The sequence below is a fragment of the Alosa sapidissima genome, chromosome 14 (assembly GCF_018492685.1).
Source record: "Alosa sapidissima isolate fAloSap1 chromosome 14, fAloSap1.pri, whole genome shotgun sequence".
NCBI classification, from domain to species: Eukaryota; Metazoa; Chordata; class Actinopteri; order Clupeiformes; family Clupeidae; genus Alosa; species Alosa sapidissima.
The window spans coordinates 3,849,557-3,866,865 of NC_055970.1; the positions used below are offsets into that span (position 1 = coordinate 3,849,557).

General features: G+C 40.5%; 2 protein-coding genes across 2 annotated transcripts in view; both read left to right on the forward strand.

Annotated features, from left to right (window-relative positions):
- LOC121682398 overlaps positions 1-11,743 on the forward strand; it is a 37,187-nt gene extending 25,444 nt beyond the window's left edge. The window contains exons 25-33 of the mRNA XM_042062536.1: positions 2,325-2,453; positions 3,036-3,221; positions 5,994-6,238; positions 7,917-8,059; positions 8,147-8,371; positions 9,092-9,307; positions 9,456-9,586; positions 10,385-10,528; positions 11,016-11,743. Of these exons, the coding sequence (XP_041918470.1) occupies positions 2,325-2,453; positions 3,036-3,221; positions 5,994-6,238; positions 7,917-8,059; positions 8,147-8,371; positions 9,092-9,307; positions 9,456-9,586; positions 10,385-10,528; positions 11,016-11,225 (1,629 nt within the window). The 3' untranslated portion in view covers positions 11,226-11,743. The remainder of the gene's footprint in view (positions 1-2,324; positions 2,454-3,035; positions 3,222-5,993; positions 6,239-7,916; positions 8,060-8,146; positions 8,372-9,091; positions 9,308-9,455; positions 9,587-10,384; positions 10,529-11,015) is intronic.
- Positions 11,744-14,082: 2,339 nt separating this feature from the next.
- On the forward strand, positions 14,083-16,886 carry snai3 (snail family zinc finger 3). Its single transcript, XM_042061783.1, has 3 exons — positions 14,083-14,313; positions 15,141-15,773; positions 16,225-16,886. The coding sequence occupies exons 1-3, from the start codon at positions 14,235-14,237 to the stop codon at positions 16,404-16,406; spliced, it is 894 nt and encodes a 297-aa protein (XP_041917717.1). The 5' UTR covers positions 14,083-14,234; the 3' UTR covers positions 16,407-16,886.
- The last annotated feature ends 423 nt before the right edge of the window (positions 16,887-17,309 follow it).

Sequence of the window (17,309 nt, forward strand, 5' to 3'; positions counted from 1 at the left end):
TTTCCCGAGAGTGGCAGTGTCACTCCCCGATGTGAGTCGCTACCCGATGTGAGTCACGCATGCTCAGATTGATAGGTTTTACGGCACAACGCCAAGGGATCCGACTGAAATCCATAAAATAATTAACTTTTCTGTTTCAAAAACGTTTTAGCTATCTAAGATTGTTTGATTGCTAACGTTAACAAACGCCATTCAAGTGACGGCATTTGTTGTGCTTGATTGCTTACTTACTTGCCAGCAGTGAACAAACTTCGTTATAGGTCAATTTTTATTGATATTACAGAAGTCTCTCGCTAGCAGGCTACTTCAGCCTCTAATCTGGAACTGACATTAGAGATCATGCCGTGAAAATGTGATGCCTTACGCTAAATAATACATTACTGCTGTGTAGGCTAATGTCATTATTCTGTGGCTAACAGCACTGGTAGTCGCAAAGTGACGCATCCGGTAGCGACTCACATCGGGGAGGGACAGCGGTTCTCCCCTTATAGAGTGGTGAAGTCCCGCCCCTTCCGTTTGCCTCCATGGGACCTATCTTTCAAAAAAATTTGAACGGCAGTCTATGGCGAAAAATAAATTATTTTCTGGTCCCGGTTGACTTGTGCCTTGAATTACCCATGTGATGTTTGTCAATTTTAAAGACAATTTTTTTCATGGAAAGACATTTGCAGTTTGTTTCGTAACTATTGAATTACAACATTGTGAAAGATCGTAATATCAACGACTACAAACCCATCAGTCGCGCTAGTGACGTTAGCTCATTCACAGCCACACTAGATTGTACAAGCATACCAGCAACAGGTCTTAATTGGGCTTTCCTTGCCGAAGAAAATACCATGAGTCAGAGGATTAAACACATCAGGTAAGTTGTATTCGTCCATAGACTGTACATTACATACTGTTAAGTGACATAGCAGGCAGCAAGATGCAACCGTTAACTAGCATAACAGCTCTTATCGTTTCATTACGTTGGTGACGTACATCGTTCGAGACGTGAGATGTAGTCCACTGAGTGGATTCGCACAAATCCAACATAACTTTTGAAGTCTATCGAACAACAGTACTTTCTTGACGTGAAATTATCTTTTAAATTCACACACATCATATGTGAAATTTGTGGCACAATTCAAACTGGACCAAAAAATAATTGTTATCTCTCCATTAACTCCCGTTCATAATTTTTTGAAAGATAGGTCCCATGGACCGGAAGTAGAAGGGGCGGGACTTCACCGCTCTATTAGACATTCTCTGTGGCAGGCCAGCAAACCCTTCTTCTATTTCTGTGAGCTTTTTGTTTGGCAGTTTGCAAACGGAGTGCATTACTGCCATCTGCTGGACTGAGGTGTAATGGCAAGTGTACCCTGTAGCCTCCTTCTGGCCACCAGGTAATTAAGGCGAATGGACAGTTTAACCCAGTTCCTGCCTATAGCAGATAATTTTGTCCAAGTAGGTAACGTTGACATGACACTGTGAGTAGACGTGGTGCACTGACATTCACAATTGCTCAGAGTCCGGGTGCCACATCACTGTGGCTATGGCTGTGCCCTCTCACAGTTTATGAATGGTCAGTAGTGGGAACCACGGTCTCCTTCACGATTTCCTTTTAAAAGTTTCTTATACAAAGGAGATCAATTATTAACAATGACAAGCCAGCTGGAACTGCCGCCCTCCCTCTCGTGGCGCTCAAACGCGTTCCCAATTTGGGGGGCAGCCGTGGTCTACTGGTTAGCGCTTTGGACTTGTAACCGGAGGGTTGCCGATTCGAACCCCGACCAGTAGGCACGGCTGACGTGCCCTTGAGCAAGGCACCTAACCCCTCACTGCTCCCCGAGCGCCGCTGTTGTTGCAGGCAGCTCACTGCGCTGGGATTAGTGTGTGCTTCACCTCACTGTGTGCTGAGTGTGTTTCACTAATTCACGGATTGGGATAAATGCAGAGACCAAATTTCCCTCACAGGATCAAAAGAGTATATATACTTATACCTAAATGGAGTAGCATAACGTAACTTAGATCTGCTGCAATGGAGATCTACAAAGAGTATCATCTCAATGTAACATGCTGTTTTGACATTGTAAATGTTCTCTAGGAAGAGTGTAAAGCAGTTTGCAGTAAAGTTAACCACAACGTTATCTATCGCTGGAAAGTAGTTTGGCCACCCCTGGTCTAATGTGTAGGACCTGAAACGGTGACCTCAATTGTGTTGAAGTCCAACCTACTCTTTACTGTACTCTTATTAACACTAACATTGAGATATGAGTGATGAGTGAGATTTGAGAATCATTTTGGTATTTGACTAATGAATAAATTCTATTTTGCATTTCCAGAAAATTAATGAGTACACTTTGGAAATTCAAGCAGCTGACAGTGAAGGAAATGGTCTAATAGCCGAGTGCAAAGCAATTATTACCGTAACTGACAGCAATGACAATGCTCCACAGTTTAACCCATCTCAGGTAAGCAAGGCATGAATTTGTTGGAAGGGTGGAAGCCTGTCCACATTGCTGCCAATAACTATCGGTGCTTCTCAAAAAAATTGAATATTGTAAAAAAGAATCCATTGCCCTACCCAGACTGAGAGATTAAATGGGAGGAAACATTTCTGTGTTCATTCTACTAATATTTTGAAATACTGGATTTCTGATTTCCATTAGCTGTTAAGGGTAAATGAAAGTTTCACTTTTTGAAATAAATTACAGTGAAGAAAATCAATTTTTCATGATATTCAAAATAGTTTTAGATGCACCTGTATATCGATAATGATGAGTACAGTTTTAAGTGTCCTTAATAAGTGTGATGTTCACACCACAGACAAAAACATGAAGAATGTTGGACAGTGTGAATTTATATGGTCATGGTTCTAGGAGTCTTTATTTTCATTGGTTGCCTGTGGACTGGGCTCAAAAAAACACAGAATTAGCCTGAAGAATGCACAAGAATAGAAGAGTAAAGTGGAACAGTTAGAATGATCTGATGTAGCCTACGTGTTTTCATTCTAAGGAACAGCTCTTTTTGCTGACGTTGTTTTGCTTTTCTAGTACACGGTGACTGTGCCTGAGAACAAAGTGGGGGAAGTGGTGGTGAAGATGCCTGTAACGGACGACGATGATCCCAACACCTCTGCCTCAGCAGCCAAATTCAAGATCATCAGTGGAGACCCAGCAGGGATGTTCAGTGTTGAGACAGGCCCCAACAAACAGGAGGGCATCATCAAGACTGCCAAGGTGTCTGAAATGAATCTTGCCATCTTTTGAATTAAGTTTTTTTTTTGGTATCGCTTTAGAATAACATGTTCTTTTTAGGTAGCCTATTAACAATGCATAATAAGCAGTTAACAATTCATTACGTAGGCTAAGGGATAATGTATTGTCCGCCGGTAATTATCAGAAAATAAGTCCCGACAGGGAGAACAGAACCCCGACGCAGCCGCTTATTACACGGCTACTTGCCAAAACGAGAAAAGAAACCTAACACAATGGGTCTTTAAAAATGATTTTGCTACCGCGTTTCGTGTCTTCCGCTGACAAAATACATAGTTCGCCACACAGATAGAACTTGACCGTTTCAGCTGTTGCGTGGCAACGTCTTACTAGCTTACCTTCCCTTTCAATGAAATTCCATTGCAATAAGCGAACGGACGTCTTGCGGAGGGATATGAAAGACGTTAACCAACCAGTTGCCATTGACAGCGGTGATTATATACTTTGCCGGTGATTTATATAGATTTATTACACGGCTCTTCAGAGTGCTGCAGAAAGTTCCATTCACATGAAGGGCCCGAACGTTGGGAAGGCCCAATGTTAAATCTACATAAATCACCGGCAAAGCATTTAATCACCGCTGTCAATGGCAACGGGTTTTGTGCTTCTGATTAATGTCTTTCATATCACTACGCAAGGACTGGAACTTCATTCAAACGTGAAAGCAGACGGTTGATCAGCTGTGTTCTAAAGAATGTTTGATTCAAGTTCAGCAGCGTGTATTGTTGCAAACTATTTGTTTCTCAGCAAATGCCACGATGAACGGTAACAAATAGGCTAGGTTATGTAGGCTAAAGTCATATTGTGGGGAGTTTATTTCGTTTTGGCAAGTAGCCGTATAATAAGCGGGATAATGTATAGAACGCCGGTCATTACTGGGAAAATAAGTCCCTTCAGGGCGGAACAAGACCCCTCCGCTGCGCGTCGGGGTCCGGTTCGCCCTGTCGGGACTTATTTTCCCAGTAATGACCGGCGTTCTATACATGATCCCTTACTTAACATTGGGCCTTCCCAACGTTCGGGCCTTTCATGGAACTTTCTACAGCACTCTGAAGAGCCGTGTAATAATAAGTTAGTTAACTGTTGTTATCGTTTAATAACATTATTAAATGATAACCAAAGATTCTAGAACAGAGCTCTGTTCTAGAATCTTTGGTTTTGTGGCAGCTAAACAGGCTTGTGGAGCTATAGGCTACATGGCCCTCGCTTTAGATTGGGGGGGCTGCAAAATGTACTACAAATAGGTAAGAAAGGTCTTATAAGCGTAATAGCTATCCACCTCTTTGTCTTATACACCATTAACAAGCTGCTTGTTAACACTTACAACCAGGGTTTCACGGCGGCCACAACGGCCATGGCCGTCGTAGCCCCTTGCGTTGGCCGTGACGCCCCTTTTGAAAATCAGAGGTTTACAGGTCACGGTGGCCTTGGTGGCCCCTTCTTTCAATATTCTGCTTTGTGTCCTACTAATAGCGATATATATTTAGCCTATGGCCTGTCAAAACAATCTTAGCATTCACAGCGCAAATTACGCAGTGGAGAAAGAAAGTGCGTCCAAATTCACCCATTCTTCTCAGTTGAACTACTTGTGAAGTAGCCTACTCATCACACAGACATCACAAGTATCACATGAAAGAGCTTTTTCTCAGCTTTTAAACGATGTTAGCCGCTAATATCTGTGGTGAACGGTTCGCGAGAAAAGTAAATAATATCATTCAATTTAATCATAAATTCTACTGAAGGTTTTGCGTCCATCTCCCTACCCATTCATCTCGGTGGAATACTTCACGAACCCCTCGTTTAACGCATGACAAACCATATATCAAAATATACAGCAGACCTTACCGACCATAAAGGTGTAAAGCAGTCCCCTGTACAGTTAGCCGTTCCAGAGTAATCCCGTTTTGAATTTGCAGTAAATTTCAACATGCATGGATGTCTCCACAGTTTTACACTGTGTTTTAAATTGTTCCACATTATTTAATAACGGGCCAAATACAAAATAAATATTACAAATGTCGCCTAGATATCGGTAAATCAGAGGACAGCTGACTAAGAGCTTGTGAAAGTAGCCTTAATGATCACAAAATGCTAAGCATGCATCTAGGCTATTTGAGTTTCTTAAAGCTGAGCTGTGCTTAAATTGTTCAATACATTATTTCATAACAGGCCAAATATAAAATAAATGTTAAATATAGCATAGATATCTGTAAATATTAAATGATCAGATTTACAGTTATATGTAATATGTCATGTTTCATGTTTTTGTAATGTTTCATACAGTGATGCAGGTCTACTGCAGTGAATAGGCTAAATACAACTTTGATCACTTTTATAGCCTACTACTGTACAGTTAACTTTGGCCTTGGTGCCCTGACATGTGGCCTTTGTGCCCCCCACCAAATATGCCCAACTGAAGGCCAAGTGGCCTTGCCCCCAGAATGGTAAAATTCCAAGCCTGCTTACAACTGTTAACAAATATGCTTGTAAGTAACTTAAAAGGCTGCTTATTAACACTTACAAGCTGCATGTTAACAGTTAGTTAATGTTATTAAAGGATGACAGTTAACTAACTGTTAGTAATGAATTGTTAACTGCTTATTATGCACTGTTAATACCTAATAGCCACATGTTATTCTAAAGCGTTACCTTTTTTTGTTTGTTTGTTTGCTTTCCTCCTTTTCCCCCATCCTTCCATCCTAACTGTGTTTGTGTTTGCTACGGTCATCTACCTAGCCTCTGGACTTTGAAGCTGTGGCCAAGTACACGCTGGTGGTAGCAGTGGAGAACGAAATCCCGTTTGCAGTTTCTCTGCCAACATCCACTGCTCAGGTGGTGGTGAATGTTGGGGATGTCAACGAGGCTCCCATCTTCAGTCCAGCAGAGAAGACCATTTCTAAGCCTGAAAATGTACCTGTTGGCACACCACTAGTGGAGTACTTAGCCAGAGATCCTGACACCGCTATGAAGCAGAAAGTGACGTGAGTGCTTGTGCCAATTTGATGTTTCAGCGCATACTCCCACATTCCTACCAAATGCTCATATATTCCCCATAGAGCAACATCTCTTATAATCAATCAGTTGTCAATGTTAGATTTTATCCCCAAATATTTTGAGTCCTCAATTAATTAGGTTGAGTGTTCAGTAAGTCAAAATTCTTAAATTTGAATATCAAAGGGATATTTCTTTACTTCTCCGTGACTAAACTAAACTCTTTCGGACCTGGAAAAGTCTAAAATGTAATAAGTTGTAGACCTTAAAAAGACTTAAAAATATAGAACTATTATGCACTGGGTGCATACTTAAATGCATTCAGTTATGGCTTAAGTATGTTAATGCTCATTTAATGTTACTTCTACAGTGGTAATCAGCTTAGATTGTAGTTGGTTGGTGATGTTGTTCTGTCACTTAACAGTACAGATGCATCACAATGTAATAAAATTAGAAATGAGATCACCATGGAACTGATAACCAATGCAAACACTATTATTTACCTGTATTTATTTACTTTGCTAGAAATTCTATATTACTATAGATGTATGTATACATTTAAAAATGTCCTTCATATTTTTGGCCGGTAAGGGTGTAAAGCCCGTCTTTCATTCAGAATGGTCCTAAAAAGGTCTTAAATAGCCCTAAATTCAACTTGTTTCAACAAACCTTCTAAAACTGAAAATGTGACATTTGAGGGTGTCATGGGCTTTGGAGAAGAACTGGTCCATAAAACATGCAAAACTGTTGCTCAAACAACTAATCCATTAAAGGAACCGTATGTAAGAAATGTATTTCAATTAATCATAAAATGGCCCTGATATGTCACTATACATTACGCTCTACAGTAATTTGAAAGTGATTGCAGTACCAGTTTTGGCCACAATCTTACATACGGTTCCTTTAATTTTTTTCTGATTAATGGACACGATTAACTGAATAATGATGTTTTATTATAGTTAATTAGTTGGAGCCCTATTTCCCAGTAAATGCCCTTTGTTATCCCATTACACATGTACTATATTACAGCAGCTTGCTGTTTTAATTGTGGTTTTATTTTTGGACTTTTCAAGTTTAACTTGAATGTTTTTACCTTGGGTTATAGTAGTATACTGAAAGGTGTACTTTTCTCTTATATTTGTTATTTTTAAGTTTGTAAGTACAATTAAGTTGATGAAAGTGTACACTACCAGCCAAAAGTTTGGAGATACTTCCATTCCACTCCATTATAGACCGAATACAAGCTAAAATCATTTGCATTGTTTTTTTTTTTTTTTTGACTTTTTCAGATTGCATTATGTGCTTACATAATTGCAAAAGGGTTCTCAACTGTTGTAGAAAGAGATGGCTGATCTTTAATACAATATCTACATTGCCCATTATCAGCAACCAAGCAACCATTCATCTACTGTAATGTTCTGTTTACTAATCTGATATCATTTTAAAAGGCTAACTGAGAAAACATAAGAGAACCCTTTTGCAATTATGTAAGCATATAATATAAGCTGAAAACTGCAGCCCTGAGTAAAAATGCAAATGACCTCAGCTGGTATTCTGTCTATAATCGAGTGGAATGGAAGTGTCTTCAAGCTTTTGACTGGTAGTGTATGTGGAAGGCATCGGTAGGTTCTTTTTTTTTTTTTTTTGAAATAAAGTGCTTCTTTACAGGTACAAAGTAGGCAGCGATCCAGCTGGTTGGCTGAGTGTCGAAAAAGACTCAGGAATAATTAAAGTGGAGACTGAAATGGACCTGGAATCTAACTTTGTCAAAGACGGCCAGTACAAAGCCCTGATTCTGGCTATGGATGATGGTATGTGACTGTCTTTGGGACTTCTTCTGTTCAGATCTGTTTTTTTTCCCCTCACTGATTTAAATATCCTTCCTTTGTCCCCAACAGATTTGGTCCCTGCGACCGGTACTGGAACGCTCATTATTCAGTTGAAGGACGTGAACGACAACCGTCCAGCAGTGGTGGAGAGGCTGGTGAAGGTGTGCAATGAGGAGCCACCTCCCATTCTGCTCGCAGTCACAGATCAAGACACTGAAGTTAACGGCCCTCCATACAGTGTACAGATGACTGGGGACTCGGCCAAAAACTGGACAGCACGGATGAACGGCACAAGTACGTCTCCTCTGGGGGTAGTGTGGCTGGTCATCTTTAAGGGCCATTCACACCAGGAACGATAACTAGAACTATAACGATAAAAGCATTCACACTGACGAAAGATAAGGACCGTCTCCTCGTGTTGATGAATGTGATTAGCTGTCAGCTTTTTATCGTTCTCAAAATCGCTCTAAAAGTGATCTCCAACAAATATTATTCTTCATGTTGTTATTGTTATAGTTTATGTGGACATCATTCATATTAGCTAGGATACTTTGTTGCCGTTATCGTTCCTTTGTATAATTATCGTTCTTGGTGTGACTGGCCCTGTATTCAGGTGTCCCAATTTTTAATTATTGTCTGTGAGCTTCTCTCAAGACTGGTAGTCCTCATTAAAAATCTGAATGTTATAGTAGGTGACCTTTGAATTTCCCCTTGGGGATCAATAAAGTATCTATCTATCTATCTATCTATCTATCTATCTATCAAAACTGCTGTGTTGGGTCTTTAATTTGAAGGAAATGGGAGTGTAAAGTCCTTGATATTTTACACACACACACACACACACACACACACACACACATATATATATATATATATATATATATATATATATATATATATATATATAAAAAAAAACTATATTTCTGAAGCTTTTCATTTATTTAGTTGATCTTAGTAAAGACCTGTAACACTAGTAAGACCAATTTCATAGAATCTTCTTGCTTTGTGTTTCAGGTACTGGCATTATACTCAAATTGAAAACCAAGTTACCGCAAGCAACATACAGCATCAGGCTGACGGTTCGTGACACCCATGGCTTGGACCAAGAAAGCATTGTAGAAGGCCAAGTGTGCAACTGCAAGGGAGCCGACTTTGTCTGCAAAGACGAGCCTGAGCCGCTGTACTTTGAAGCAGGATTTGGAATCTTGGGAGGCATCCTGGCCCTACTCTGTAAGAGCTCTCCTTTTTCCCCTTGTCTTTTTATTGTGATGAAGCATTGAAAGCATCTCAAAAAGCAACATTTCTCTATTGTTGGAAGTTAATAGTAAACTAGTTGATCGTGAATGAAGATTTCATAAACAACCCCCCTTCCCCTCAGTGTTGGTCCTGCTTCTGCTCATCTTCATGAGGAGGAAGAGCAACATGAAGAAGGACCCGCTCCTGCCAGAGGACGACATCAGGGACAACATCTACTACTATGATGAGGAAGGCGGAGGAGAAGACGACCAGGTGAGCTCATTTCTCAGATGTCTCTAGTTACACCTGTGTTATTAGCTCAGTTTCCACCCAACGTTTTAAAGTAACGCAATGTAGGAATAAGGGGGTTACCCAGTGTGTCGAACTGATGAAAAGGGTCATGTTCCTGGTTGGAACAACAAAACTACTTGGAACAATACCAGACATTGCTGTCGTGCATGGACATTGACAGACACAATTCTGTTGTCTTATCTGTCCATCAAAATGAGTGTGAAGCCATTATTCTAAGGTGAAATAACCACTTGCTTTAACGTACACTTTGGTAAAAATACGAAATCCTGACTACAAACATTCTTTATTCTCTATTCTTGAACCTTCTTGAATCTTCACTAGAGGTGATGGATTAACTTGCTATTCTTAAAGGATATAATGTATCTATCATTTATCCCCATGCATAAAACAGCCTACTTTTTTCAGCCTGTGCTTTCTTTAAATTTCCAAACCAGTACACAGTCTAACCAGTGAAGTGAGACTAATGCAACTTCTAGCCAGAACAGGTCTTAACAGATTGCAGGATATGTGTGATGTAATAGCACAGCCATTAGTCATTTAAACAGAAGGCAGGTCCGGTAGTATGCCAGTAGAGGCAGGGAAATTCCTGGAACTTTGTACTTCTTGTTGGGAGTTGCCCTTTATTGTAATATGACCAGTGCAGTTAACTTGGTGATTCATATCTCTGTCTCTCTGCCTGTCTCTCTGCCTGTCTCTCCCTCTGTCTGTCTGTCTCTCCGTCTGTCTCTCTGTCTGTCTTTTTCTTTCTTTCTCACTCAGGATTATGACTTGAGTGTGCTACACAGAGGCCTGGATAACCGGCCAGAAGTATTCAGGAATGATGTGATTCCCACCTTCATGCCCGCACCACAGTATCGACCACGTCCTGCTAACCCTGAAGATATCGGGAACTTTATTGATGATGTAAGTCAACACTTGATCCAACAGATACAGGAGAGCTCATGTTGATTATAGTTTTTCCTCAGTTGCTTTGGTGCATTTCTTGAATCATCATTAACGTTTGCACAACAATAACTGCATTTCTCGATACAATGTGCGCACCCACAGTTTATTACCTGCAAAAGCACACAACTTGCTCAAATGCTTAGCCTTGTCAATATAAGAGTTTACTATGTAAGAATTGTTTAATGCAAATGCACAAGGCTGCAATTTTTTTTGTTAGGTATATTTCAATTTCAACATCACATACTTTGACTTTGTTATGCATCAACAAATGACAGACATCGCAAAAATGAAGGTTGAACCTGTGCATATTTAGGTCCTTTTGTCATTTGTGCCATTTTGTCCAAACTGTGAGACATTTTCCTGACTTACACGTTTTACACACCTGCTTTGATGGAGTTGGTTTCATCCTCCTAATCTACGTGCGTGTGTGTGTGTGTGTGTGTAGAATCTGAAGGCGGCTGACAACGACCCCACGGCGCCACCGTACGACTCGCTGCTGGTGTTTGACTACGAGGGCGCAGGCTCCGAGGCCGGCTCCCTCAGCTCCCTCAACTCCTCCAGCTCAGGAGGCGACCAGGACTACGACTGCATCAACGAGTGGGGCCCGCGCTTCAAAAAGCTGGCCGACATGTACGGTGGAGGAGAGGAGGAATGAGGGGACGCACTCTTTTAATGGGAACAACTGTCCTAAACCATCTCGTTCTAAACAAAAGCCACTCCTGCGTGCATTTTCAGCAGCAAAGATGTTTGCTTTGTTTTGTTTCTCTGATGGTGGCTAGATCTTGTAGGTTTGGCTTTGTTACGTTTTGAATAAAGACCGGAAGTCAAGGGCAAGCCCATTCCTCAAGCACTGATGGACATTTTGAGTTGAAGTGCACCTGAGTGGAATTGCTGAGTGCAATTGCAAGTTACATTTTTTTTTTTTTTTTTTTTTTTTGTATTAGTATTGGTATGTAAACTTTTTTTTTTTTTTTTTTTTTTTTTTTTTTTGTCTCAATTTAATCTTTCTCTGTCTATTAAGGAGAATATGCCTTTTTGATTTTGTATTGTTTTTTTTAGTATTGTAGTTTTTTTGGACTGTGACATTCAAATACAGGGTGATGTACAGTACATATTTTATTAAATAAAATGTTCACAAAAATACATAAATAAAATGTTCACACTTGGTTCTTATCATTCTCTGGGTGTCATTTTATATAACTCAATCATATAAATATATAGATTTATAACTGCATCCATTGTGTTAGGAGTCATCATTAGATTGGAAGTTTGGCACTCATTCCTCCTGATTGCTTGCCCTGGCAGCTAGGGTGCGTCTAGATTTCTAGGCTATCTGATTGCACTAGGCTTACTTCAACATTGCAAGCCTTGTTATTACTTTGGCCACAAGGTGTCAATATTGCATTTTGGTCAAAAGTGTGTTGAGAAGATCTGCACCAGCCAAGGAAGGATGGTGAAAAGGTGCGTCATCAGTTGAGACTAGTTCATGCACATGGTGAAAAGGTGCGTTATCAGCTGAGACTAGTTCATGCACATGGGGAAGAAAATTGCCAGTGAAAACGTCATCATTCACGTCATTTCATGTGGAAATAAGACGTGGGAAACTGGGGGAAGATTTTGCTATCCGAGTTGCCCAGTTGGGGGCTCATCGTCACTTTGACTTGTCAAAGTTGTAATTCATGTGGGCTTTCATGTCCAACAATTTTAATGTGAACTTGGGAATTTGCCATTTTTGTCTCTTGAAAGCTGTCTAGCCTATCCTTTCACAGGCGTCTTACACCATATGTTTAATCAAATACAGTTGTTTATTTAAGATCAGTGAGCATAGGCTATATATTAACCTTTGTTGTACTGTAGCATCACTTGCAGTGAGAAAAATTAACGCAATCACGGGGGCAGTCCTTATATTCCCAGGTGGCATGAATGAACCATAAGATAGTCTAAAAGTAGTAAGAATTGAATGTTTCTTGCCAACAGTGAATCGAATTCTCAAACAGCCAATCAAATTCTCAGCAAATTCATCTGCATTAGTTCAATAAACTAATTTATTTTATTTACTAAATATAGCACATAGTTATTTATTAACTTCATTATTTAGTCTAACCATGCATTATTTCCGTGTAGGCTGGTTGAAGTAGGCTAAAGCTTAAGAGACATTTTCAGGTAGCAGTTCTAAATGTTGAGGTAGGCCTAAATCCTAGCCTACGTCTCTTCACAACAGGCCTAGGCTATTGTAATGAGGTTTGTTTTCAAAGCGAAATGAGTGACATATTTTTTATGTATTTATTTTTTTGCTTTATTAAAGACATAATACAAATATACAAATGAAGATAATGCAAGTGAAACAGTACGGTTACAATTATACAAAATAAAAAGAAATTGCACAAAACAAAGACAACAATTAATAAGTGAAATAAATGAAAAGAAAAACAGGAAAAGAAAAAAGACAATTAACAAGGGGAATTAACAAGCACATTATTGTAATGTTTAAGCAATGTTGTAGCTTTTATGTTATCCAATCTTTTAACAATTTCAAGAAAGGACTCAAGTTCAGCGCTAAATTGTTGTACATTTGGGGTGGCTAAAGCAAATTTTTGCTTGTGTATATAAAAATTTGTCATCAAAATAACAAGATTACAAATAAATTCTAAGCTTGTGTCTTCCTTATTTTAATAGTACATAAAGACATCTTTCAAAGAAAATTGAAGATTAGGGAATTTCCCTGAGAACCAGTGGCGAAATGAGTGACATATTGAAAGACCCTTGGAAGAATGGGTGCATCGCCACCCTTCAACCACTTAAGTCAGTCCGTAAGGAAAAGGAAAGAAGGAAGAAAAGGAAACCATTTGGCAGGACAATTTGGGCTGTGGCCCCTCAAACAGGCCAATCAGATAGGCCTAGGGCAGTCTACCAGGGCTTGCATCAGCCTACTTTTGACAAGTTTACCATTTCTTGATTGTTTAACAGGACTTCTTATCAGGATCATAGGCCTAGATATTAGTATATCTAGGTCTAAATATAAACACGGCCTATAGGCTACTGCTTTTTTCTTTTTTCATTGTGCCGTTTTATGTACAATTGAGTTTAATTTGTTCTGCTACTTTGGGTTAATGAAACATGATCATCAACAAACATGATCATCTTTAGACCTAGGCCTATCATTGATTATTGTCAAGCAAATGCAGCTTGTGCCGAAGACTATACAAATGTTTAGATCTCAAAACATTTTAAAAGGGCGCGTGGGGATATCTAAATGTTTGTCTGTACATAGGTTAAATGTTATACGTAAGACTAATTTCGTGACAGCAGAGAAAATTTATTTTGTCAGCTCTGTGGCGCTGTTCAACTGTGTACAGCGCGATGCACCTGTTTTGTTGGGGTATGTTGATAGACAACGGGGTTCGGCCCCCTTGCACTTGTCCTTTCACTCTAATTGGTTAGGGGGGATGTCTATGCTAATTTATGTCGAGCCCCTGCACCTGACTCCCTCTGCGTTACTGAAGAATGTGGGGCCAAGACAGCCTCTCAGCATCAGCTATTTATTCAACAGTCCATCCCTCTACATGAACCCTCATTCTAACATTCTTCCGTCGCTGTGTGTGAGTCGTTGTGAATGACAGGGTGCGCTTGATATTCACATAGAGGGACTGTAGGCTACTATAAGATGCCACGATCTTTCTTGGTGAAGAAACATCTCCCATATAAAAAGCCAAACTATGGTATGCTGGATTCAAAGAAACACGGTAAGACATTTCTTTCAAATTACAGTTTTGTTGTAGGGTTTTAAAAGGTTTTAAATATTCTGTTAGCCTATAATAAATTTAATTAAAATGGCATGTCAAAAAGCACCAGTCGATATTTAGCACAGAGTTACATGAAATACTTTACAAGTAGCCCAACCTATTTAACGCACTTTACGTTTGCCTACTCGCGTTGTAAACAGAAACTCTGAGGACCACACAATGTCAACGTCTAATATTTGTCTGGTAGTAATGTTTGTCAGCAGATGATTCGTGAGGTTTTAAGACACAATTTCCCCTCGGATACCGAGAGGCTGATGGAGTTAAGCAGGTGCAAAATCTCACACAAAAGGGGCTGGTTGTTCTCTCTTTTTGGGTTGTGAAGGGTCCTATTAAACTCATTGAACGGCTAATACAGTGCCTATGAGGTTCCTTTTATCCTTTTTTGTTCAACTTCATCCTTTTAACCAAACTAGCACTCAACCTTTTTAGTACCAGAGAAAGTACCACAATTACAACTGAAAGAGTAGTGGAGCATACTGATGATGCAGCTAGGTATGAGGCAAATTAAAGTTTCATACTTATGAGTATTGTTGCCATAACAAAAAAAGCCTATATTATGACAAGTAGCCTAAATTAAACCTGTTATTGCACTTGCCTCAAAGAAGCCAGTTATTGCACTTGCCCCAAAGAAGCCACTACTGTATTGAAGATGTGTGAAGAACACAACATTTACTGCTGAGTGCATTTTTGCATGAGGATGAGACAAAATAAAGTGATAGTTTGGCATGACCACCAACATCTCCAATTGGCATGTTTTATTGTTCCAGGACTTCATGTCGGTCTGCCCGAGTACTCATGCAGCATGTCAAGTCCTCAGCAGTCCATTCTGTGCTTGGAAACGGAACCGTGTCTGACCGCCTCCACTCCAAACACCCTCACACAGATGGACCTCTTCCACGCACCGGTGTCCAAAACGCAGCCCACGCAACCCAGCCACGTAGCCTCACAGAGCCCAGAGCACGAGCACGCCACCTTTCCTGGCGCCTCTGCTGCTCCCCATCTCCTCAGAGACTCACACGAGCCTCTGGACCTGCTGAGGCCGCCTGTGGACCTCCAGTGCTTCCGCCCGATGCAGGAGCTGTGCGTCCCGGGGGAGGTGGTCCCCAGCAGTCCTGCAACGCTCCACGGGCTGCAGGGTCCCATTGGCCAGGAACGCTTTGAGTGCTTCAACTGCCATAAGGCCTACTTCACCTTCTCTGGCTTGGCCAAGCACCAGCAGCTTCATTGCGAGTGGCAGTGTCATAAGTTTTTCAGCTGCAAGTATTGTGATAAAGAGTATGTGAGCCTGGGTGCCCTGAAGATGCACATACGCACACACACATTGCCTTGTGTTTGCAAGCTCTGTGGGAAGGCCTTTTCCAGGCCTTGGCTACTGCAGGGCCACATCCGGACACACACAGGTAAAGGTAACCCACACACACACACACACACACACACTTTAGAATATGTTCTATTGAAAAAAAGTGATTTCGCATAGCCAAGTAGGCTTATGAAATTACAGCCAGATATATACAAATAATTTATTCTCTGTTGTTAAATGCTTTTCAAGTGCATGTCAAAAACTGGGTCATAGGTTGTAAGGATGACAAAATCAGTTCTCAATTTTAAATAATTGTTGGTATTGTGTAGTGTTTTAAAATAATTCTATCCATTTAATTTTAAAGTTAGAAATGATATCACTCATTACAAAATGATGGTATATTTAGCTCATTGTAATTAAGCTAAATGATGTGCTATATTCAGTTTATATTATATCTGTAAAATGCATTGCAGGAATCCTTTTGGTCCTTTAGCTACAATGGTATTATGAGTGTATTTCAAAGTATTTTTAATATATATGTGTGTTTTCAGGAGAGAAGCCCTTCTCTTGTCCACACTGCAGTCGAGCCTTCGCTGACCGCTCAAACCTGCGCGCACACCTGCAGACACACTCAGACATTAAAAAGTACCAGTGTAGGAGCTGCTCGAAGACCTTCTCCAGGATTTCCCTTTTGTCTAAACATGAAGAGGCGGGATGCTGTCCAATGTCCTGATGTGCAGTCCAGTCCTGCTTCTTCCCCTTCACAACAAACCAAAGACTCCTGAGCGCCCCCGTAGGCTACAGGATGCACAGCAGCTTGCTCTCAGTGCCTTTTATGGAGGAACACCGTAAGGCACTCAAAGAGTTCAAGTCCAGTGGTGATTGGACAGAACCCAACATCAGGATTCTTTCCTATGAAACTTGCAGCATTCTGGGCTGTAGCCTATACTGAGGCTGCATGTGCTTGCTACTGTGGAACGGTGGGACTATGTAGGACTACTTCTGTGTAAGCTGCGACGACATCTGTATGTGTATGTGTTTAATCACATATACTGTAGTGTTGAAACAGTAATGCATGCTTTTGATATACTTGAAACGTTTATGTAATTTCATATGGATGAACTGTTGCACTAGAATCTAGATCTTGGAGAGAAATGGCACTTGTTTTGTATGATTTATATTTAGGAAAATTAATAAATGCATATTTTTTGTAATGCTGATGTGGTGGTACTCCAGTGACTACAACTACAAGGTAGGACAATGTACAGTGCAGCAGTGTACAGACATACCTTAAAGGGACACCAGGCAACGTTTTCGTGTTAATTACTCATCTTCGTAAGTCGGTATATGGTTAAATGACTCATTACAGGGCGAATGAAGACTCTCTCGCCCGCCCCTACTGCCTGTAGGAAGAATATCCCGCAAGTTCAGTGTATCGTACCCGCTGACCGAAGCAGGATCAGTTTACATCCTGCATCCACAGCACAGAGGCAGACTAACGAAACGCTAGCGATTGTTGCAAACGTGTGTATAATGGCAGAGCCGGCGAAGAAGCAGTGAAGACCCTTGATGGAAGACGCAAAGAAAAGGAAAAGAGCTTCAGACCGAGCGAGGGAGAGTTTCGTAGAGAAAAAGC